This window comes from Mytilus californianus, unplaced genomic scaffold, assembly GCF_021869535.1.
Source record: "Mytilus californianus isolate M0D057914Y unplaced genomic scaffold, xbMytCali1.0.p SCAF_25, whole genome shotgun sequence".
NCBI classification, from domain to species: Eukaryota; Metazoa; Mollusca; class Bivalvia; order Mytilida; family Mytilidae; genus Mytilus; species Mytilus californianus.
The window spans coordinates 2,160,610-2,186,995 of record NW_026262674.1 but is presented as its reverse complement, the minus strand read 5'-3'; the positions used below and the strand labels follow the sequence as shown (position 1 = coordinate 2,186,995).

At 32.9% G+C, this 26,386-nt stretch overlaps 2 protein-coding genes across 2 annotated transcripts in view; both read left to right on the top strand.

The window, feature by feature from the left end:
* LOC127732525 (cysteine-rich motor neuron 1 protein-like) overlaps positions 1 to 26,386 on the top strand; it is a 319,989-nt gene that overhangs the window by 81,333 nt on the left and 212,270 nt on the right. Inside the window, exons 21-22 of the mRNA XM_052241553.1 lie at positions 10,260 to 10,349; positions 11,694 to 11,816. Coding sequence (XP_052097513.1) covers positions 10,260 to 10,349; positions 11,694 to 11,816 — 213 coding nt within the window. The remainder of the gene's footprint in view (positions 1 to 10,259; positions 10,350 to 11,693; positions 11,817 to 26,386) is intronic.
* Positions 1 to 26,386, top strand: part of LOC127732526 (uncharacterized protein ZC84.1-like) — a 108,659-nt gene that overhangs the window by 30,936 nt on the left and 51,337 nt on the right. The window lies entirely within an intron of this gene.

Sequence of the window (26,386 nt, the reverse complement as noted above, 5' to 3'; positions counted from 1 at the left end):
ACCGTAAGATGGTGCCAAAGGAACATCACCATCCAAAAATGGAAAATTAACAATAGGGAACAAAAAAATCGTCCCTTTTGTCGTAAATTTTAGTGTGGAGTTTCCCGTGTAAAACCGAAATATCTAAATCTAGAAAAGGACAGTTGTTACCGTTTAAATTTGATTTATGTAAAGTAAGTTCCTTTGGGTAAATTTCGGCAGCGTATTGAGCAGTACATTTCAGAAGATTAGATCGAAATAAAAAGATTATCGTTTGAAATGAAAGTTATATACAAGTGTAATGAAGTAAAACATAGTATATAAAACCTAGTCATCTTTGTGTTTAATTTGATTGATCATACGACTTTATGGATTCGTATTCGTGGTTGGGTAATATTTGGGATTTTGATGGAATTTTGCTTGCATATTAACGTCGAAGAACTGCATCTAAATATCGATTAATATACATGAAGCATTTGCATCTCTATCAAAAGAATCGTCTTTTAAAATTTTAAAATAATGAGTACTTACTGCTCACTCAAATAATGAGTTCTTACTGCTCATACAAATAATGAGTTCTGACTGCTCACACAAATTATAAGTTTTGACTGCTTACATAAATAATGAGTTCTAACTGCTCACACAATTTTTAAATAATGAGTTCTTACTGCCCACATAATTTCAAAACTTAGTGTACTTTGCCTTTATATATTTGTCAGTGTAAAAGAAAAATCTAAATGAATGTACAATAACAATGATCAAGGTCAATTATTGTTTAGAAACACTCTGCTCATTTGAAATATTGATTAATGTTTTTAAATAGTTGTTATCTGGCATTTGAATTTAATCCACTCGCTCCCGTTTTTCCACTTCTTTGTTTGATAACGTTTGATATTGTCAACTTTGATGGACTTCCCCTTTTGATTTTGCCTGGGTGTATTTTTACTATTTTTTTTTTTATAAATACAAAAAAAAAAGAAATTCAAGTCAAGCCAATTTACTAGCTTGTGGTAGAGATTTTGAATAAACATTATTTATCAATCAGACCTATGTCGGGTAGGATCTGCTTACCCTTTAAGAGCAGCTGAGATCACCCCATGTTTTTTACGTTGTGTTTTGTTAAATGTTGTTTTTCTTTTGGTCTTTTTCTTTTTTATCCATGGCGTAGTCAACTTATGAGTTTGAATGTCCCTTTGGTATCTTTCGCCTCACTTTCACATTTTGTTTTCTTTTTGAGGATGCAAGGGTAATGTTAATCCTTTAGGATTAATCAGCTGTGGTTCAGGGCAACAAAGATGTCCCGCCCGATATCAATGCAACACACCTTCATCAGGCGGTAGTGGAGTATGCTGTCCTTATGGTATGCAAAACAGCGTCATAATTCACTGTTGTATAATCTAATGTATTCTGTGTAATATTTTCAAAAACGTACACCAAAATGTTTTGATTGGTTAAAAACGTCATATTCACTGGAAATTCAACCAATGACGTAGCATTGTTTTTATTTTGATGCATGAAGAATGAGATTATCAATAGTTCTTTGGATTTTGAAAAGGCCAATTAATGTTAACCAATTGTAACATTCACAAAACTACATTTATAAATGACGCTACACACATAAAAAGAGATTGATGATACATGTTGTTTATAAATATGAAATATGGGGAAGTGGCATATTTGAACAAGCATGAGACAGCTATAAATAATCAACATTTACAATATTTGCCAATACTGGGTACAAAAACAATATAAAAGATTAACAGATTACAGTGCAAAAATAAAGATTGTTTTAAAATTGAATTACGTGATGTGAAGTGAAGTAATACTGATATACGATTTTACATGAAATTTAAATAGAAAAAGGAAATTCAAAAGGAAGCAAATATTATAGAAAATCATGTGATGGACGAAATTTTTAATACGAATATGATCTGCGCAAGGTCAAACTTTAAAACGAACAGTTTGCAATTACTAGTATTTCATAGTACTAGTGTATTTCACATTCTTGAATAAATCTAGATATTCATTTGTATCTTACAATGTGCACATCTTTTTCAGAATGTCCTCTTGTACGGTGCAGCGAACCATGTCCTTATGGTTACGTGATTGACGTGAATGGCTGTCAAACATGTGAATGTAGTGAGTATAATATATGAAAAATTAACAAAAATTGGATACAGGGTTGAAGTATGCCAACATCTACGTCATTTGATCTCTGGTTGAAAGTTGCCTCATTGGCATTCATACAAAATCGGCCCCGTGTTTGATGAGTCTTTTGTAGACGAAACGTGCGTCTGGCGTTCAAAATTTTAATCCTGGTATCTGGATCTGATGAGTTTATTTATATTGGAAGGATTGTTTTTTAGATAGGCACGAGATATCCTACGAGAGTTATTAATATATAGAACTTCATAATAAATCAGTCTTAGTCATCTAAATTTCTAAAAGGTGTACTTTTTTCTGATAATATCTTTATTAGTGCCGAAACCATTAAAAAGAGTTTTGTTATTTACGTCCATAAGCACGATTCGCTGATTTGACGTTATTTCTATAGCTTGTAATTAAAGCGCAAGTGGCACACTTTATTTGAATTATTAAGTCGCTCGTGTTTTCGGTTGTTAGGGTAAAAGCATTTCCATTATTCAAAACATTGATTTATAATGTTTCGAAGTGTAGTATGACGTCCATTTTTGCTGAACAAATTTTATACTTTGATCTTATACAGTAGTGATACGTGTTACATTTTCATTCAAACTTCTCCATTTGACGGACTAGAGTACTTGACATTCTATTTTTCTTTCAGTGTCAAAGTTGATAGAGATAAATTTAGTGTAGAACTATATCCAAATTTGACCGATTAATAGAAGTGAGAAAGATTCGGTTGGAGATTCCACGGGCACCGGTTTTGCTGAAATTCTCTTAAAGTTAAGATATTGCAAGGAATCTGATAAAAACTACTGTGTATAAGATAAATGTATAAAATTTAATTTCTAAATATTTGCATTGATTTAGACGTTTAAATAAATACATACAGAAACAAACTTGATTCCTAAGTCAGGAATCTGATGTTCAGTAGTTGTCGTTTGTTGATGTGGTTCATAAGTGTTTCTCGTTTTTCGTTTTTTTATATAGATTATACCGTTGGTTTTCACGTTTGAATGGTTTTACACGTCTAGTAATTTTTGGGGTCCTTATATAGCTTGCTGTTCGTTGTGAGCCAATGCTCCGTGTTGAAGACATAGTATGATTTACTTTTATAAATTTTGACTTGGATGGAGAGTTGTCTCATTGGCACTCATGCCACATCTTCTTATATCTATTGAAACATGATTCTATGTACATTATTCAATTGACGCCTACTTTTCTCCTTATTACACAGGATAATATGATTATCATTATAGCACCTGAGCACCTGAGATCACCTCCGGTTTTTTGTGAGGTTCGTGTTGCTTGGTATTTAGTTTTTTTTTTTGTGATATTTATACTGTTTTTGTCATTTTGTCTGTTTCTTTTTTTTTTGCCATGACGTTGTCAGTTTATTTTAGACTTATGGGTTTGAATGTCCGTTAGGTATCGTTTGCCTCTCTTTTATTATAAATTCATATTTCGTCAAGTACTTTAATTCTTTCTTCCCTTCTTCTTTAAGTATTTATAGCGAATCTGTGGTCTCGTGCTAGCGTGTTCGCCTCTAGTGTGGGAGGTCGTGGGTTCTAACCCGGTCAAACCAGAGACTTTAAAATAGGTATTTGCTGCTTCTCTGCTAAACACGCTTTAATAAGGAGAGCGAGCAAAGACTGGTCGGCTCGGAGTCTGAATAATGTGTCGGGATAGGGTTACATCTCTTCTTGCGGACTGTTATCTTGTGAAATAGCATGTTAAGAAATCGGCTGAGAGTGTCGGTCTAGTTCAAAGCGGGATTGATATTAATATTACATCAATATGTTCTTGTCCTAAAAATGCATATTGAGGAAAAGATTAAGGTATGAAGCAGTCCTTCTAGTATCAGTAGTATCCTTAATTTCAAGTTCACTGGGATACATGAGATGTAAGTATTGGCTGAAATATGGGTTATTCAATGATTGGACATCATCAATATATCTGAAAGTAAAATTAAAGAATTTCGCAAGGTGTTTTTTTTTTGTCTTTTAGAAGGTTCTGAATAAATTCTGCTTCATACGAGTACAAAAACAAATCGGCCAGTAGGGGTGCACAATTAGTACCCATTGCATTTAATTTGCCGCTGGATGTTAAAAAGCCATCCATCATTATCATACTCTTATTATCTACAAACATATACAATTAGTCATAGTACAAATATGTCATTTGTATGAATACATTTGAGCTTTTTACAGAACCAAGATGCCCACCTGTTTGTTTAGTATTCTGTCCCTTTGGAAATGTATATGATGAAAACAACTGTGCAACTTGTACGTGCAAAACAGGTAATAATGGTCTGTTGTAGTTTTTAAATGAAACATAAATTACAAAATGAAAGTATCCTTATGTATGGGTTTATCATATATGTAATAAGAAAAACTCATTTCATGAAACAGATATATATATATATATGGTTATAATAAATAAGTAGTGACAAAAACAAATGCTCATAAAAGGTGTGTGTTCAGTCATATTGAAAACTTGGGTAGCTTTCAGATATGAAATGGTAATGAAGAATATGTGTATACTCACTAAATATAAGTATGTGAATAAAGATAGTGGGACATACATCAACGAAACAACTGACAAAAAATGGGACCTTTACCATTTGTCAAATTCCTCTTCAAGCTTCTCATTATTCCCGACTCTAGAAGAAAATTTTCATAGTTAATCCGAAATTGTTTGAAGATTTGACATACAATTGTCTACATTGCAACAATTATAAACAAATAAAAACAACTAATAACGAAATATTTAACACGTGACAACAGTAAAGTAATTATTTTCATTGATTCCAAGAATAACTATTTATAATCATAGTTCTGTTCTATGTTCCTTTGCAATTTCAACCAAAGATGAAGAACTGGATCTTCCATCACTGTATTGGATACCTAAACTACATAAGTGTCCTTACAAACAACGGTATATTGCTGGGTCTTTCAAGTGCTCCACGAAACCTCTTTCTAAATTATTAACATCTATTTTATCAGCAATCAAAGCCGGGCTCCTAAGTTATTGTGAAACCGCCTATTCTAGAGGTGGCGTGAATCAGATTTGGATACTAACAAATTCCAAAGATCTTTTAGAGTACATACAATCTAAGACACTCTAATCTTGCAATATTATTAAAACATTTGACTTTTCTACACTTTACACAAGTATTCCCCATTCCAAACTAAAAGACAAATTGAAAGAGTTGGTATTGCTTTGTTTCATTAAAAAGAATGGCGAACATAGATACAAGTATCTTGTCTTGGGAAGGGATAAATCCTACTTTGTAAAGAACCACTCTGATTCAAACAAAAAATTCTATGAAACTGACATTATCAAGATGTTTGATTTCTTGATTGACAACATATTTGTTACGTTTGGAGGACGTGTTTTTCAACAGACTATCGGAATTCCAAGAGGAACCAATTGTGCCCCTCTTCTTGCCGACTTGTTTCTTTATTAATATGAGGCTGACTTCATACAGGAACTTCTTAGAAAGAAAGATAAGAAGTTAGCAATATTCTATAACTCTACGTTCCGCTTTATAGATGTTCTCTCACTAAATAATACAAAATTTGGTGAATATGTTGAACGAATCTATCCCATCGAACTAGAGATAAAGGATACTACAGATACAGTTAAGTCTGCCTCATATCTTGACTTACATCTAGAAATTGACAATGAGGGTCGGTTGAAAATAAAAATTTACGACAAAAGAGATGATTTTAGCTTCCCAATTGTGAACTTTCCATTTCTATGTAGCAACATTCCAGCAGCGCCTGCATACGGAGTATATATCTCCCAATTGATACGATATTCCCGGTCTTGTGTTTCCTATCATGATTTCCTTGGTAGAGGATTGCTGCTCACAAGGAAGCTATTAAGCCAAGAGTTCCAAATGGTGAAGTTGAAATCATCCCTTAAATTTTACGGACGCCATCACGAGTTGGTTGACCGTTATGGAATAACCATTTCACAGATGATATCGGATATGTTCCTTATGTCGTAACTACAATACCCTGCCCGTTTCACGAATGTGACTTCCCGAAATAGACTATTTACCGAATTTGTAATAACATAAGCAACACGACGGGTGCCACATGTGGAGCAGGATCTGCTCACCCTTCCGGAGTACCTGAGATCACCCCCAGTTTTTGGTGGGGTTCGTGTTGCTTAGTCATTAGTTTTCTATGTTGTGTCTTCTGTACTATTATTTGTCTGTTTGTCTTTTTATTTATGGCCATGGCGTTGTCAGTTTGTTTTCGATCTATGAGTTTGACTGTCCCTCTGGAATCTTTCGTCCCTCTTTTATTAAAATCTGTTTAGAAGTTTTTTTTAAAACACAAATCACAATTCTGAATTGACAGTCTTTACCGAAAGCAATCTAAAAGTAAACATCCAAGAAATATATAATTATATATATAACAGCACAACAATGTTAAATATGCAAATTTGCGGACTAGTGGAATAGTATAGAGAAATATAGCTGGTTCCCTATGATAACTGATAATATAACACGAAACTAACTAAATCGTGGTTTGCACATTCCCGGACGAATAGTTCCGACATGAACAATAAACAGTTAAAACTAGACCCGTTACATCATTATATAATGAGTGATAAAATATTTTTTTACGAAAAGGACGACAGATGCGCATGATGTACATTCAACAAACCAAATGCATATAGAATCATCCAATATAATATCTCTTTAAGAAAAAAGTTATTCTTAATTTCAGATCTTTTTTATTTTGGAGACTCATATCCTTCACATTTTTTTTCTTTTTTAGGATGTTCAGGTAATGTTAAACCATTGCCATCAATCAACTGTGGTAAAAGCGGACAAAGATGTCCCGCTCGATATCAATGCAACACACCTCCAACAGATGGTGATGGAGTATGCTGTCCTTATGGTAAGCTCTTAGTTATGCCGTTAGTGTTCTCGTTTGAATTATTTTACATTCATTTTGTCATTTCGGGGCCTTTTATAGCTGACTATGCGGTATAGGCTTTGCTAATTGTTGAAGGCCGTACTGTGACCTATAGTTTTAAAATTCTATGTCATTTGGTCTTTGGTGGAGAGTTGTCTCATTGGCAATCATACCACATTTTTTTTTCTTATATCTACCTTGTCTTAAAAATTAACCAAATTATATATATATATATATTGAACAGCGGTATACTACTGTTGCTTTTATATATATAAATGAAGTTACAGATATAAAAAGATATTTACTTTTGTCCTTTTTGGTTTTATCAGCTTTTCATTTTGTTTGTAAGTTTTGGATTTTCAAATATTTTGACTTTAAGCATCATTGAAGAGACATTTATTGTCGAGATGATCATCTGGTGCAGTAAAATTGATTCCGTTAATGTTATTATGATACATTTTGTCTGTAAATTTCTAGTCCATAAAAAGAACGCTATATTGCAGCGCCTAAAGATGAATCTCATCTTAGTCGATTTTGACGTTTTGTTCATGTACTGTTTGGTTTCATGCTTTCCAAATCAAATTTTTTAAAGCGTACCTGATTATGTTTATTCCAGCAAACACTTAAACTGTTAGATATTTAGAACATAATATTTTGAATATTCGTTCATATCTAATGCATATTTATCTATAATATGTACACTTTATTTACTTTTTTTGTATTTCAGTATGTCCTCAAATAAAATGCAGCAGACCATGTCCATATGGTTATAAGAATGACGTCAATGGCTGCCAGACATGTCAATGCCTACCTGGTGAGTTAATTCCGACAAATGGGAGCTTTATGTTTATTATCTGGAAAGGGGTGTTGGGGGTGATAACACAATTGACAATGTTTACCATCAATAAAATCCCACCAAGAAACATCAAATTCAATGGTGATGAGTTGCTGCCTTATTCGCCTTTTCAGATTCTAAAGAGAAATAGGTAGTGTCAATTTTCGTACCACAAAACTGAAAACAACTTCACGTCATTGGTTAAATTTCAATTCAGTAAGCAAATAACAACGTTTTGGTGTATGCTTTTAAAAATATTACCCAGAATTCATTAGATTCTGAAACGGTTAATTGACCTTTGATCCGTATCTCCAGCTATAGACTCTTTTCACGTGGACTTCAGAACGGAATACTTGTATCACACAATAAGCTATTGGCATGACAATTAGATATAAATTTATGTAGTATTGTCTATTAATTATGCATCACATATTCTTCTAAACATTCTGAACCGAAACAACAATTTCTGGAACAGTTGACTTTTTGTGGGACTTCAAATTACTAGAAAAAAAAACATGAGCCATTTAAGTAAAAGGGTACCAACACTGATTGTATATACATACTGTACGATAAAATGGTCCCTTTCTTTGTAGTTTCACTCAAAATTATTGACCTTATATCAATGTTGCTAATAGGGGCAAAATCACAAATAGAGTGGGTGTACGTCTGTTATTCTGCTTGAGCACTCTGACACATTTACTCTGATTCACATATATTTTTTCTCAAATTAATTCATATCAATGAACCTTCGTACAACCGCCAAATTTCAAATTAATTGTATTGAATAATACGCCGCAATTCAAATAGACCTGGTTGTATATTTTAAGCAATGGACAAAAAGGATGTCGCACTACTCAGTTAAATTAAGAATACATTAGAATGGGGTGATAAAATATAACAAATGGAGAACAATGCGCAAAATTTACAAAGAATAGATAAAAACTTAAAGAAAATAGAATTGAAGGACACCCCTTCTCCCATCTAGACCTTCAAATATGTTTAACATTTGTGTTTTTTGTGTTTATATTAGTGTATTAAGATATTAAGACAGACTTTAATTTCGTCTAGTGGAGACCGGAAGCATACAAAACGGAAATTTGTTTTTAAAACAAACAAACCTGATTTCTATTGTATTATATATTATTATCAACTATAGACTAAATCAAACCCTCTATAAATTGCATATTTATGTTCATATAGCTTGTGAAAAGGGAACACCCCAAGGGACATGTAGAATAGGACCATTTCCCAGTACACCGTGTCCATCAGGAACCTACTGTAAAAATTCAGTCTGCTGCAAAATCCGTAAGTAACTTAATCTTAATCAAGCTGTTCATAGATGAATACATAAATGCATTATACAATAAGATTTTAGATACCGAGTACGCTCTATCCGAAGAGCTTTTTTCAAGTTTTCATCCAGAACTCTCACCTTAATTGTTTTTAAACAAGATATCTAAAAATAAACTAAAGGAAACGTTGCAAAAAAAAAAGTCCGAAAGGTGATTATGATTTGGTACGCCAGACAAGAGGTCTACCGAAGACTCATCAATGATATGTTTACGTTTTGTGTATTAATTTCTATCTATAGCCTGTAAATTTGGTGATCCTCATCCAACACTTTCCTGTGGAATGGTAATCGATTCAAACAAGTGTCCAGCTGGATATAGCTGCCTAGGAGGCCCAGCTGATGAGTACTTTGCTTGTTGTCCTGATGGTAATCATAATTTTAACTTATTTTTATGAGAGCTGATTTCATTACATGGCGAGCTATAAGCACGCTATATTAAGGAGTGCGAGCAAAGACTGGTCGGCTCGGGGTCTGAATAATGTGTTGGGATAGAGTTACATCTCTTCTTGCGGACTGTTATCTTGTGAAATAGCATGTTAAAAAATCGGCTGAGAGTGTCGGTTAAGTACAAAGCGGGATTCATATTAATATTACATCAATATGTTCTTGTCCTAAAAATGCATATTGAGGAAAAGATCAAGGTATGAAGCAGTCCTTCTAGTATCAGTAGTATCCTTAATTTCAAGTTCACTGGGATACATGAGATGTAATTATTGGCTGCAATATGGGTTAATCAATGATTGGACATCATCAATATATCTGAAAGTAAAATTAAAGAATTTCGCAAGGTGCTTTTTCTTTTTGTCTTTTAGAAGGTTCTGAATAAATTCTGCTTCATACGAGTACAAAAACAGATCGGTCAGTAGGGGTGCACAATTAGTACCCATTGCATTTAATTTGCCGCTGGATGTTAAACAGCCATCCATCATCATCATCCTCTTATTATCTATAAATATATACAATAAGTCATAGAACAAATATGTCATTTGAATGAATACATTTGAGCTTTTTACAGAACCAAGATGCCCACCTGTTTGTTTAGTATTTTGTCCCTTTGGAAATGTATATGATGAAAACAACTGTGCAACTTGTACATGCAAAACAGGTAATAATGGTCTTTTGTAGTTTTTAAATGAAACATAAATTACAAAATGAAAGTATCCTTATGTATGTGTTTAACATATATCTAATAAGAAAAACTCATTTCATGAACCAGATATATATATATGGTTATAATAAATAGGTAGTGACAAATACAAATGCTCATAAAAAATTGAAAACAACACGTTTAATAATTTCATGCGTCCGAAGCGCTTTTCTGGATGTACCTTCATCAAGAACGCTCAATGCCAAACATTTGAAATCCGAGGGATGTATAAGTACCGAAACAGTTGAAGCGCTATATGACAAAAATACCTAAAACAAATAGCAAAATTCATCTAAGGTCAACTTTGCCTGAGGGAGTTGAAACCTTAGTTTCTTTATAATTTCAAAATTTATAAACGGACAATTTTAGAAAAGTTTGTTATAAATCATGTCAGTGCCGAAGTACTGACTACTGAGCTGATGATACCATCGGGGACTGATAGTCCACCAGCAGAATTACCGACCCAAGGTGTGTATTCAGTCATATTGAAAACCTGGGTAGCTTTCAGATATGAAATGGTAATGAAGAATATGTGTATACTCACTAAAAATAAGTATGTGAATAAAGAAAGTAGGACATTCATCAACGAAACAACAGACAAAAATGGGACCTTTAACGTTTGTCAAATTCCTCTTCAAGATTCTCATTATTCCTGACTCTAAAAGAATATTTTCATAGTTAAACCGAAATTGTTTGAAGATTTGACATACAGTTGTCTACATTGCAACAATTATAAACAAATAAAAACAACTAATAACGAAATATTTAACACGTGACGACAGTAAAGTAATTATTTTCATTGATTCCAGGAATAACTATTCATTTAAATCTGTTTAGAAGTTTTTTTTTAAAACATAAATCACAATTCTGAATATCACAGTCTTTACCGAAAGCAAGCTGAAAGTAAACATCCAAGAAATATATAATTATATATATAACAGCACAACAATGTTAAATCTGAAAATTTGTGGACTATTGAAATAGTATGGAGAAATATAGCTGGTTCCCTATGATAACGGATAATATAACACGAAACTAACTAAATCATGGTTTGCATGATCCCGGACGAATAGTTCCGACATGAACAAAAAACAGTTAAACTAGACCCGTTACATCATAATACCATGAGTGGTAAAATTATTTTTTACGAAATGGACGACAGATGCGCATGATGTACATTCAACAAACCAAATTCATATGGAATCATCCAATATAATATCTCTTTAAGAAAAAAGTTATTCTTAATTTCAGTTCTTATTTTTTTTGGAGACTCATATCCTTCACATTTATTTTCTTTTTTAGGATGTTCAGGTAATGTTAAACCATTGCCATCAATTAACTGTGGTAAAAGCGGACAAAGATGTCCCGCTCGATATCAATGCAACACACCTTCAACAGATGGTGATGGAGTATGCTGTCCTTATGGTAAGCTCTTAGTTATGCCGTTAGTGTTCTCGTTTGAATTATTTTACATTTGTCATTTCGGGGCCTTTTAAAGATGACTATGCGGTATGGGCTTTGCTCATTGTTGAAGGCCGTACGGCGACTTATAGTTGTAAATTTCTATGTCATTTGGTCTTTGGTGGAGAGTTGTCTCATTGGCAATCATACCACATCTTCTTTTTCTTATATCTACCTTGTCTTAAAAATTCACCAAATTATGTATATATTGAACAGCGGTAAACTACTGTTGCTTTTATATATATAAATGAAGTTACAGATATAAAAAGATATTTACTTTTGTCCTTTTTGGTTTTATCAGCTTTTCATTTTGTTTGTAAGTTTTGGATTTTCAAATATTTTGACTTTAAGCATCATTGAAGAGACATTTATTGTCGAAATGATCATCTGGTGCAGTAAAATTGATTCCGTTAATGTTATTATGATACATTTTGTCTGTAAATTTCTAGTCCATAAAAAGAACGCTATATTGCAGCGCCTAAAGATGAATCTTATCTTAGTCGATTTTGACGTTTTGTTCATGTACTGTTTGGTTTCATGCTTTCCAATATTTGGTACTTTTGGCTGTAAGAAATTTTTCAAAGCGTACCTCATTATGTTTATTCCAGCAAACACTTAAACTGTTTGATATTTAGAACATAATATTTTGAATATTCGTTCATATCTAATGCATATTTATCTATAATATGTACACTTTATTTTTTTTTGTGTTTCAGTATGTCCTCAAATAAAATGCAGCAGACCATGTCCATATGGTTATAAGTATGACGTCAACGGCTGCCAGACATGTCAATGCTTACCTGGTGAGTTAATTCCGAAAAATGGGAGCTTTATGTTTGTTGTCTGGAAAGGGGTGTTGGGGAGATAAAACAATTGACAAGTAGTTTACCATCAACAATATTATAAAATCCCAACAAGAAACATCAAATTCCATGGTGATGAGTTGCTGCCTTATTCGCCTTTTCAGATTCTAAAGAGAAATTGGTAGTGTCAATGTTCGTACCACAAAACTGAAAACAACTTCACGTCATTGGTTAAATTTCAATTCAGTAAGCCAATCACAACGTTTTGGTGTACGCTTTTAAAAGTATTACCCAGAATTCATTAGATTCTGAAACGGCTAATTGACCTTTAATCCGTATCTCCAGCTATAGACCCTTTTCACGTGGACTTCCAAACGGAATAGTTGTATCACACACTAAGCTATCGGCATGACATTTAGATATAGTTTTATGTTAGCATTGTCTATTGATTATGCTTCACATATTCATGATATTCTTCTAAACATTCTGAACCGACAAAACAATTCCGGAACAGTTGACTTTTTGTGGGACTTCAAATTACTAGAAAAAAAATGAGCCATTTAAGTAAAAGGGTACCAACGCATACTGTACGATAAATTGGTCCCTTTCTTTGTAGTTTCACTCAAAATTATTGAACTTATATAGCGTTGGTGTACGTCTGTTATGCTGCTTGAGCACACTGACTTTTTACTCGGATTTACATATATTTTTTCTCGAATTAATTCATGTCAATGAACCTTCGTACAACCGCCCAATTTCAAATTAATTGTATTGAATAATACGTCGCAACTCAAATAGACCTAGTTGTGTATGTTAAGCAATGGACAGAAAGGATGTTGCACTACTCAGTTAAATTAAGAATACAGAATAATGGGGTGCTAAAATATAAAAAATGGAGAACAATACGCAAAATTTATAAAAAATAGGTAAAAACGGCTTAACAAAATAAAGAATATAGAATTAAAGGACCCCCCCCCCTTCCTTCCCCAATTTATACCTTCAAATATGTTTAATATTTGTGTTTAAATTGCTGTATTAAGAAAGACTATAATTTCCTCTAATGGAGACCGGAAGCATAAAAACGAAAATAAGTTTTCAAAAAACAAACACATGATTTCTATTGTATTATATTTTATTGTAAACTATACACCAAATCAAACCCTCTATAAATTGCATATTTATGTTCATATAGCTTGTGAAAAAGGAACACCACAAGGGACATGTAGAATAGGACCAGTTCCCAGTACACCGTGTCCATCAGGAACCTACTGTAAAAATTCAGTCTGCTGCAAAATCCGTAAGTAACTTAATCTTAATCAAGCTTTTCATAGATGAATACATAAATGCATAATTCAATTAGATTTAAGATACCGAGTACGCTCCATCCGAAGAGCTTTTTTCAAGTTTTCATCCAGAACTCTCACCTTAATTGTTTTTAAACAAGATATCTAAAAATAAACTAAAGGAAACGTTACAAAAAAAAGTCCTAAAGGTGCTTATGATTTGGTACGACAGACACGCGGTCTACCGAAGACTCATCAATGATATGTTTACGTTTTGTATATTAATTTCTATCTATAGCTTGTAAATTTGGTGATCCTCATCCAACACTTTCCTGTGGAATGGTAATCGATTCTAACAAGTGTCCAGCTGGATATAGCTGCCTAGGAGGCCCAGCTGATGAGTACTTTGCTTGTTGTCCTGATGGTAATCATAATTTTAACTTATTTTTACGAGAGCTGATTTCATTACATGGCGAGCATGATCCATCATAAACTTTTCACATTTTTAATCATCAGGTTGTCTAATATAAATATTCGGCTTTTATCGTTCCTGATAAAGGTAAATCCAGAAAAGCGCTTCGGACGCATGAAATTCATCAATCCTAGTCAATTATGAACTATCTCGAAAGCATAGCCTCAGTGTTGACAGGCTAGTGATACAGTAGTTTTACAACTAAGACCACTTGGCCACCGAGGTCCCGGGCAATGTAAGACACATTCTTCTTGTTTCCGACACTTGTAATCACGAGTAGGGGTATGCTAAGAACGACAACGCGTGCATTATTAATTAATAGATTTTTCTTTTTAGAAAATAAGCCAACACCAGACAAATGTCCAATAGACCGATACCCATGGTCAAGGTGTTATGTCCGACGAAGCTGTAGAAACGATTCATCTTGTCTTGGGAATAAGAAATGTTGCAAACAAGGATGTCAATATAAATGTGTAGATCCTGTTTACTGATCAGTTCTACAGAAAAAAAACTATATAATTGTGTTGTAAATAAAGATGGTTAAGTTAGATAAAGTAAAACTTTTTATCCATTAACGTTCTTATCAGTTTTTGCTAGTACTATCAAGTCAGGAGCCTGTTGTTCAGTGGTTTTCGTTTGTTGGTGTGGTTCATAGGTGTTTCTCGTTTCCCTTTTTTTATATAGTTTTATATATAGAATATTAGACCGTTAGTTTTCCTGTTTGAATTATTTCACACTAGTCATGGTGATGTCCTTTATAGTTTGCTACTCAGTGTTAGACGAGGCTCCGTGTTGAAGGCCATACTTTGACCTATAATTGTTTACTTTTTATACATTGTGACTTGGATGGAGAGTTGTCTTAATGGCACTCATACCACATCTTATTATTTATATAGACCGTTGGTTTTCTTGTTTGAATTGTTTCACACTAGTAATTTTGAGGTCCTTTATAGCTTGCTGTTCGGTGTGAGCCAAGGCTCCGTGTTGAAGGCCGTACTTTGACCTATAATTGTTTTTTATACATTGTGACATTGTTAGAGTTGTCTCATTGACACTCATACCACATCTTCTTTTTTATAATCATGATAATGAGACAAAAAACGCAAAATTATGAAGTAAACCATTGTGAAATAGTGTTAAATAGTCTATAACATTTGGTTGCCCCCGCCACTAAGGTGAATGAGGCATTGAGTTTTACCCTTGTCCGTCTGTACGACCGGACGTCCAAAATTAGATTCCGTTCTCTAAAAGATAGTCGCCTTGAAAAGCTCACTATAGCTTGTGTTTATGACAGTTATTGTCTGTATATAAAACTATGAATCTTGAATCTTAAAATATACCAAAGGGACATTCAAACTCATATGTTTTAATTAAACTGACAACGCTATGGAAAAAAAAGAAAAAGCCCAAAAGACAAACAACAATATACCCAACACAACATAAAAAACTAAAGACTGAGCCGCACAAACTCCACCAACTTTAGTTTGCTTCAACCAAATTATATGAAATGTATACACAATGCTTATTATTTCCAAAGACAGATCAGTTTCAACTTTTGGTGGCGTCACTTTCATAGTTCCAGAGTTATCTCACTTTTTAAATGAAAAATCTATCCTCAATCAAATGTTATGAAAGGTATACACATTATTTAATACCACCAAACACATATCAAGTTCGTATTTGGTGGCATAACTTTCACCGTTCTAAAGTTATATCCCTTTATAAATGGACAAATTGCCGAATACATGGAATATGCAGTATATTCACAAGCGAGGGAATGTGTGTTCCATAGAAATATTCTTGTTCTATTTCAATCTTGATGTTGTACAGATGCCTGGCCATTGACAAATAGTTTTGATTATTGTCTTCTATATTGCTGAATATTTAGTTGTTATGTTTTGTTGTCTCATTGACATGACCTCAACATCATTATTTATTCGTAATAGTAGAGGTCACATACAACACATAAAGCTTCATCTTGATAGAATACTGAATAAAAGGAAGTATGTCCAATTTCGAACAAAACAATTTCAAAATATGTTTTAATCGCAGCTCTACGTTACAATGTAAGAGCTTTTTGTGTTATTATTTATAAATACTAAAATTTTACATAAAAGGTTTTTGGAAATTTTTAGCATTTTCCCACAAGACTAAAACACGAAATACAAATAGGACCTCAAAATAAACAGTTACTTAAAAAGTACTATTATTACATGTATTATTAACATAACTGTTCGCTCAAGATGGAAACATGATAACAGGAGACTTTATTTGTATAAGTTCCAATAAAGAAAATTCATTTGTTTACCATTAAGTGAACGGAAACAGTTTTGTCTTTCGGGAGACTGTCAAGTGGCGCTCTGTCAACCGAAAGTTTAATTCGTTTGATTAGTACACATGTTATTACATAAGGACACAACTATACCAGGTATGTTCTTCGCCTGACTGACAATAGATTTGTAGACCATGAACGTTGCTCATTTTCGAACAAAGTAAATAATAATGAAAAAAATTAATGCAGTAGTCACTTAAAATTTAAACTCACCAGTATTTAAACCATTTGAGGATGTTCGCTGCCCAAATTAAAGATGACATTTGCATAAGTTTCAATAGTATGATACTTATGACAAAGAAAGAATAGACTCGTGTCTTTGTTACAGATACACGTATTTCATACAGATTACATTGAAGAATGAAAGTTTATATTTGAATCATCAAGAAGTTCCAAAATAAGAAGTGGTCTGGAACCGACAGCATCGAAACAGATCCAGTAGTACTTAGGAAATCATCTTAGCTAATTTTGAAAATACTTTCCGTCGAATTCGCTGAATCCTGGTTTGTTGTAAAGCGTTTAGTTTGCGGGAACTATGGATGCTTGCAAAACACTGTATGACAGGATATTTGACGTGACCTGTTCTATGAACTGTAGTCTAACTAATGAAATGTGAGTTGTAAGTTGATAGAACTTAGGGTATAAAAAAATCATTTAAAAGACTGACCTGTGATAAAAAAAAAAATGCAATGATTGGCAGTGCAGAGGTATTGCTGCGTAGCTGAGATAATCCCGTCACATGCGCAATGCAAGCTGGCTGAAATTGTTGGCGGAGGGTATACTTTTGTTTTGACCAGACAGCTAACGAACTGAACGAAAACAAGAAGACTGAGCGTTGTATATCAAATAATTTCACATAGTAATTATTTTTACGGATTTTTGGATCATGGTAACTTTATCTTGGAAGAGCAGACCAGACCAAAGTTAACTTGGAATCAAGTTAACTTTATCTTAGATGAGCAGACCAGACCAAAGTTAACGTTTGATCATGTTAACTTTATCATGGACCAAACCAAAGTTAACTTTTGTAAGAACAAGTCTGGTTTGACTTTTGATAGCAGACCTGGTCATAAGTTAACTTGTGTGTAGGACTGCTTGTGGCACTTCGTCCAAAGTTAACTTCAATTCTGGCCATGGACCTGTCTTGAAGTTAACTTTTCGGGCAATCATTAAACAGTCCTAGGACCAAGTCTGCTTTTTAAGTTAACACAAATTCTGTCCTAGGACCGGTCACAGCAGTCATAAAACCGGTCCTAAGTTAACTTTAATCAGTCATAAAATCTGCTTATTAAGTTAACTAGCTGTACAGGTTAGGACTGTACCCATCTATATGACCTGACTGTTTAGCTATAAATTCCTAACGAGTCACAGAAACGAAAACAAACACCCGAAGGTCAATCATTTAAAGACGACTTCATCAACCGAACAATAAAATGCAGCTATCAACACAATTATCAACCAAGACTATATGTTATACAAATACTTTAAAATAAAAGCGTTTTAACAAAATTAAAAGAAAGGACAAACAAGCTTTAGATATAAATATTTAAGAGTTTTATCAAAACCAAAAATAAATTTGCTCTTTCCATTAGTTCTTCATTGTCAATTAAAATATCAATATGTCCTTGCTAGGGGAACCAATTCACAAAATGGATCTTTAAGTGTAGGGTCAATTACGGAATAGACAAATAGACTATTCTAAAGAACTTAAACTAGTTGTGTTCTTATTTTACACATACTAGGTATAACTTCATCAATTATACCAGACTTCAAATTGTTTATACGTCAGACGCGCGTTTCATCTATAAAAGACTCAACAGAGAATTTAAGAGAAGCAATCAAACCCTGCAAAAAACCTATAGGTGACAAACAGTGCACTGAAGTCCCGCAAGAGGGTCAGGATGGGGGTTTACAGAATAGAGAAAAATGGATAAAAAAATGAAATTAAATGAAGAAAAAAGAGAATAACGGTGTGCTAAAATATAAAGAATACAGAAAACTGGACAAACATATAAAGAATACAGAAAACTGGACAAACATATAAAGAATACAGAAAACTGACCTAAAATCAAAGAACACAGAAACGAAAGATCCCCCAGATCCTAAAAAAAAAAACAAGTAAAATATAAACAAGGATGCATATATATCTGAGATAATCCTCTGTAACCACGGTATCATCTTTTTGTAAATAATAAGTTATCTGTCTGTATTAATCCTGTATGAAAATGAAATAAAAACCAGAAAATATTGTAATTGTCTTCCAGGCCATCATAAACAACAACATTGAACAAGGAAATAGAAGTTTTTGTCCAATGAAATTTATTATTTTATTTTAACAATAAACAAAATAAATCATCGGTCAACAAGTACAAAAAATTGTACTACATGCATTCAACGTATAATATACATAACAAAATTAATTATTTTATGCGTACCACATCATCATAAGCTAATACTATGTAAGCTAATCTAATAATAGATGATACTTTGGACTAACATTGTACTTAAGGTGAGGACAATTTGATATTCTAGGGGGATTTGTTGGGGGGGGGGGGGGGGATTGGGGTTGGGTGGGGGGCTGCGGATTGTCTTTTCAATTTAATCTTCTGCTATGCATGCTTATTCTTAATGTAATGTATGACCATTGGCGGATCCTGGGGTCGAGGGTTGATTTAAATTTAATTACATCGCTTTTAAAAGTACAATTGACAGTTCATTAAAAGTTAACCTTAACTATAATTATAGTACTCTTACAAGAAGTTTTATTACATGCGAATTTATATAATACATATAATGCATACATTTACGTAGCATTGGTAAGATTGGTTAATTAAATTCATAAGTATGATACTTCAAATTGAAAAGAAAAAGAAATGGTAATTTGCCTTCGGCTGTAGTCTGCTCTTTTTGTCGGGTTGTTGTCTCTTTGACATATTCCCCATTTCCATTCTCAATTTTACTTTGATGTGAATCGGTACTTATACATCCCTTCATTGTGTTATCGTACTATGGTAAATTTTAGTATTCTTGTCTTTCATTTTTGCTTATATGGTTTGTCTATAATGAATTTTGTTTTTCTTTTGTTGACATATTTGTTTGTTTTTATAGTGTCTGTTTGTTTTGTTCACACATTGTTGTCAATATAATGGAATTTTATTCGACTGTCATACAAGTGAGAGGTTTAGTTAGCTATAAAACCAGGTTTAATCCACTATTTTCTACATAAGGAAATGCCTGTACCAAGTCAGAAATATGACAGTTGTTTTCCATTGGTTTGATGTGTTTGAGCTTTGATTATGCCACTTGATGAAGGACTTTCCGTGTTGAATTTTCCTTGGAGTTCTGTATATTTGTTGTTATACTTTTTCTTATAATATTAAACCCCTAACGGAAAGGATTGTGCCTAATTTTCATATGATGAAGACGTAATATTTCGATCAGTTTATTGGAGGTTTGAAGCTGGCATGTCAGTAATTACTAGTAGTTCTTTGTAGATTTATGTTGATTATTGTCATTTTGCTTAGTTTCTTCTGTTACCTATTCTAACATCGGACTCGGGCTTCTTTTAAATTGAGTTTTACTGTGCGTAATGATGTGTTTGTGTATTCCACATTGGCTAGAGGGATTGGGGAGGCTTGAGATCTCACAAAGCATTTTTAACACCGCTGCATTTATGCTCTTGTCCCAAATCAAAAACCCCTAGCCTTTGTCAGTCTTGTGTGTTTTTAAATTTAAGTTCATTTATATGTTTAAACCCTTTAATTGTGTGGCGTCCAATTCGCAGAACAAGTATACATTAATGTTTAGGGGCCAGCTGAAGCTCTCCCCTGGGTGCAGGATTTGTTCGCTGCGTTGCAGACCCATCGGTGGCTTTGGCAGTTAACAACAATAAATTAGAAAAAACGACGGATATTTATTTTTGATAAAATACCCTAGCCTTTGTTAGTCTTGTGTGTTGTTAAATTTTAGTTCATTTATATGTTTCGGACCTTTAATAGTGTGGCATCTAATTTGCTGAACTAGTATACATTATTGGTGAGGGGCCAGCTCAAGCTCGCCTCTGGGTGCAGGGTTTTTACGCTGCGTTGCAGACACATCGGTGGCTTGGGACTGTTTTTAGCTGTTTGGTTGCGTCGTTGTTTCTTTGAAACATTTCCCGTTTCCATTCTCAATTCTATTCATAAAATTACAATGAACATTACAGTTTTTTTTTCTGCAATGAACACTTCTTGATAATATATTTATACATGTATACATAAATATGAACTTTACATGATTATACCGCATACATTCTGCCATAAACAAATATGTGCAATGTGTAACATGTTGTTTGTACATTTTGCTCTATTTCAAAGTCTATTATATTAACTTATAAGTACCTTCTGAATTCCACGACAATAATTCACGCTCACTTTACAGATTCATTTGTCATCCAATAATTTCAGTGACATATTTACCAATGATCGTTGCCTATTTTTGTTTTTGGACATGTTTTTGGTATTGATGAAATCATTCACTCTAACAGTATGGTGTTAAAGGCGCGCCATTGATAATTGATCTCTTACAAAGATAATGTTTCTATGCATTGATAAATAATGATTCAATTAACAACAATAAATTAGAAAAAACGACGGATATTTATTTTTTGATAAAATACTCACATCAATTGCCCGAAGTTCTCAATGTCATGTGCAGAACTAAGTTAATATTAACACAATATCAAAGAAAATCAAGGTATTATTATGTTAATGTATATCCTATCTTGAAATACTTTTATAGAAATAACAAATAATTCTTATGGACTATTTACAATAATGTCGGTCCACAAACCGATCTGAAATGTGTAATAGTACTTTTCATGTATAATTTGTAAAAGTACCCCATATATTTCACTTGTTAGGTTATTATCTTGATGGCTATGTAATTGTAAGTAAGAAACGTTACTTTTCACTGTTTAAGATTTGATTGTTGCTTGCTTAATGTTCAGTGACACATATTTCATTCATATTTTTATGAACAGAACAAATTAACAAAAATCTAACAAGCACACATTGCGTCAACCTGGATAGATGGCTGAAAATTGTAAAATGGAAAATTATTGCATGTTAAATCGGGACAGATATTTTGCTTTGCAATAGGCCACCTACTGGTGTGACAGAGGTGCTATATCGTACAAGAGATCGAGATATTTTCGTTACACGAGGCATTTGACTTTACCTTTATGAATACACATCTTTGACCTTTCTTGGATACATATAGCACACGTATAAAAATTGCGATTTTTATCCAACGGAATCATAGGTTTGAACGTTGTTTTCAATTTAGACTTGTTTATATTTTTCCGTTTGGGTTTATATGATCCGTTCATCCTATTTATTTTGACTCTTTAAAATTCAAGAGTCTATCCTTAATTGAGGTAAATTATATGTCCTTCCAAATACCGTTTCGATCCCTAACATCACTGAAGAGACATTAAATGTCGAAATCCGGATATGGTGTATTAAAATTTTTGCACCTTACAATTGAGGTTAACCATCTTTTCCACAAGTTTATTGTTTTTTGTTTGGTATTAAATTAATACTAAGATCCATTTTGTACTGGTGATCAATTTATTTGGCAATCGCCAATGGCAGTCAGCAGGGTTTAAGAACATCCGTTGTTCGACCTGTTAGTCAAATGCATTTTGTTAAAATATACTTTTTCTCTATTTTGGTCTTTTGGAAAATGTTGTTTGTGCTGTATTTAGACCCCTCTACCTAGAAATTTATTTTACATGCACACGTAAACAAATTGAGGTTTTTATCCAACGCAATCATAGGTTTGAACGTTGTTTTCAGTTTACACTTGTTTATATATATATAGGGAAGAACAAAACATTTGCGAAAGCAAATTTACAGATCTTACATTGTTGGGTTGATGTTAAGACGAGTTGTATAATATTAATTGAGCTGCGTCGGATAGAAATCGTTTCATTTCGTATTTGAACGCTCCAAAAATCAACTAAATGTACATGTTTTTTTATATAGATTAGACCGTTGGTTTTCCCGTTTGAATGGTTTTACACTAGTAATTGTTTGGGGCCCTTTATAGCTTACTGTTCGGTGTGAGCCAAGGCTCCGTGTTGAAGACCGTACTGTGACCTATAATGGTTTACTTTTATAAATTTTGACTTGGATGGAGAGTTGTCTCATTGGCACTCATACCACATCTTCTTATATCTATGTATACGTGCGCTTGCATAAGATCGATTTATATCCGACGCAGCTTAATTATATATAGAATGTTTCTACATTTCCTATCCGTTAAATTAATTCCAGGTCAGGTCAAATCAATGTTGTATTACTCAATATCTAAGTCTGCATTATTTAAGCCTTACAAACAAATTAAAACAATTATCAATAAAACAAGTATTTATATCAATGTTTCTGTTTGATGTGTATTATACCATGATTTCTTATACGTCCCACGCAATCTACATATAAGCGTATTACAAAAAAAAAATATGGACTTATTTTCTTGAGGTTTGAGTGTACCAGATTTAAAATTTGTGTCTATTGTTCCCATGTTTGTCCCCGTGCGACGCGTTTTGGGGGACATAGACATACCCTACGTTTGTCCATTCGTCCGTCTTTCTCTCTGGTCTTGTTAGCGCTCTCATGTGTACAATTTTCGCCAGATTTTTATCAAACTTATACCAAAGGTTTATATAAGCAATGGCTCTATCAAGTTATGAAAATCAGTGCCGATCAAATATGTTTAAAAGAGTTATGCCCCTTGAAAATATTATAAGTCTTTATTTCTCTAAGATATGTTTAAAAAGTTTTAAGAAACAAAAAATTAAAAGGTTTTTTTTTAGTTAGTAACCTTGGGTATATAAATATGTGCAACGCAGGGACATAGGAACTCTTTTAGTTATATTCAAACGCCTGAATATTTCACAGAATCTGAGTTTCATTTTTTGACGCACGCACTAACAACGAAAGATTTTGTTTTTAGCATGTACTAAGTCACACATGCACTGCAAATTTGCATGATATTTATATATACTTAATTAAGTTGTTAATATATACGAATACAAGAAATTCTTAGCCCTAAGTTTGAACTTTTTCCAGCTGTTTATGAAAGTACTAAAAAAAGTCATTAGCGAAGTCGAAACGGTTGTGTACTTTTAAAGTGTGTATGATTAAATAAAAATATATGTTCACATTTGTGTTTTTGCCTTGACCCATATGCTTGTTATTGCAACAAATCAATAAATATATATATCATAAATGTATGCAAATGGTGTAAAGGGACATTTTGATAGTTTTTTGACAAGAGATTTATTATAAATCTTCAATGATTAATGGAATGTCTATATATACAATATATCAAGCCCCAGAACGTTCCGGGTCTATTAATTACGCAACGATGTCCTAATTTAATTACATAATCTGACTTATGCCTTCGAAACTATCGTCAAGGATTATTGTGGACAAGTTTAGATCCAACAGGCGAGCTAGTTGCAGAGGAGATGATTGTTTTGAAAAGTTATCAACGGACGCAAAGTGATGAGACATGTCAGGAATATGACAGTTGTTTTCCATTCGGTTGATTGTTTGAGCTTTTGATTTTGCCATTTGATAAGGGACTTTCCGTTTTGAATTTTCCTTGTAGTTCGGTATTTTTTTTATTTTACTTTTTAAATGGAATAAGCTAATTTTTTTCCCAGATTTCTTCATGTTTCAAATTAAAAGAAAAATATTAAATCAAAAACTTTTCTAAAATAAATTCACATCCTCTTTAATCGCCCAATTGTTTTCTCTCCAAATGATGTAACTCAAAATCAAACTCGGAGAACTCTCTTTTTCACTATTATTCAGAGCACGAAATGCATTGCTTATTTTCTATCAAAAGACTTTTATGATAAAGAGGTTACTTTTTTACAGACAGCAGCGAAAATGCTTTTATTAATTCATCGTGTAATTTATCGTATTAATTCCCTCTCGATGAAATGATATTAATTCAAAAACACATTCTACATGTATAAAGTATTTTCTAGGTGAAAGATAGGTCAACACCATATTCAAGGTAAACAGATTTTAAAAATACAGTCGCTAGTGCCATAGAGAGAGAGAGAGAGAGAGAGAGAGAGAGAGAGAGAGAGAGAGAGAGAGAGAGGCGGTGATATTAAAGGGAAATTCAAACTCAAACGTCAAAGACCGTCAACGCCATAGCAAAAAATGAAAAACGACAAATAGACATGCAAAAGTCTTATAAACACAACATAAAAAAAAAGACTCAGCAAACACGAACCCTACTAAAATCACGGAGGTGATCTCATGTGGTACCGAATGGTGAACGAATCCTGACTAAATGTGTCCGGCATCCGTCGTGTTGCTCATGTAAGTGCAATTTCGGTGATAAGTCTAATTCGGTGATGTTACATTCGAAAAACAGAGGACGTGATTGTGGTTACGATGATAAACATTAAACAGTCAATTGACCAACTACCACCCTACCAAAATTAAAATCATTGGTAAAAGCAGGTTCTTAGAAAGGAAAATCCGTTTCAGCACCACTGATGGCACTGATCGTGTTGCTTATAAAACTCTGTAATAAACCTATTTAGATACATTTTTAATCATGGAATGGATATTTAAATCCATCAAACCATATTGACATATAAAAACTGAGGGAGCTGTATCTTAATTTTATCATATATAAGTTCGTGGACTAAAAGTTTACATTTTTACATTGATTTCAGTAATCTAAATGATGTCAGTACCAAAGCGCGTACAAGGCAGATATTACCCCCGGTGCTGATAGTATTCAAAGTTTATCTCGTGATATTTTTAGAATAAAAATCTCTTGTTGTTGGAAGAATAGAATTTTTTTTTGTAGTATAATTCATGTAGTGCATTTTTTGTCTTGGCTTTAAGGTATACGTATGTAATCAATTATCAGATTAATAGATTTTTATTTACCTAATTTGCATATGTTTGTTTTGCGCAATATGGCACATCAATTTTTATGAAGAATTTTGTTATATATTAACTTTCCCACTTAAATATTGTTCCTGTAAGCACACCTTTTACGTGTATTAAATCACATGTAGTCGGTTAAATATCGATAAATCACAAGTTATAAATTTAAGACGTTGTCTGACCAGTATTCATTTACAAGTTAACTTGATCGTACGAGAATGTGGCAAGCTGGGATCTTGATCCTTTATCTTATTCAGCATGCACATGTAAGTATTATTTATATAAACTAATGCTATGATTATTTAAATTAACAGCTATTTCTTTGATATTCAGTTTATTTACTGTAAAAGATGTATATACAAAGAAGGTACATAATTTGTAACATATAGCAACAGTCCGGTTGGATATCCATTAGTTCTTCAACATTTGTATTAACATTTATAAATAAATAAGTAAATATCAATAAATAATATTTTTATTTGAAGAGGATAATCCCATTAATTAAAACTTATCTTCCTGAAAGCCCTCAAAATAATAATAACATATACATAAAGTACATACAATATTAAGATGATGAATACACAATATAAAAATTTATATAGATATTAATGAAAAAAACAACATATTAATCTGCCTTAAAAAAAAATTATAACATTTTGCTTTAAAAGACACAAGTGT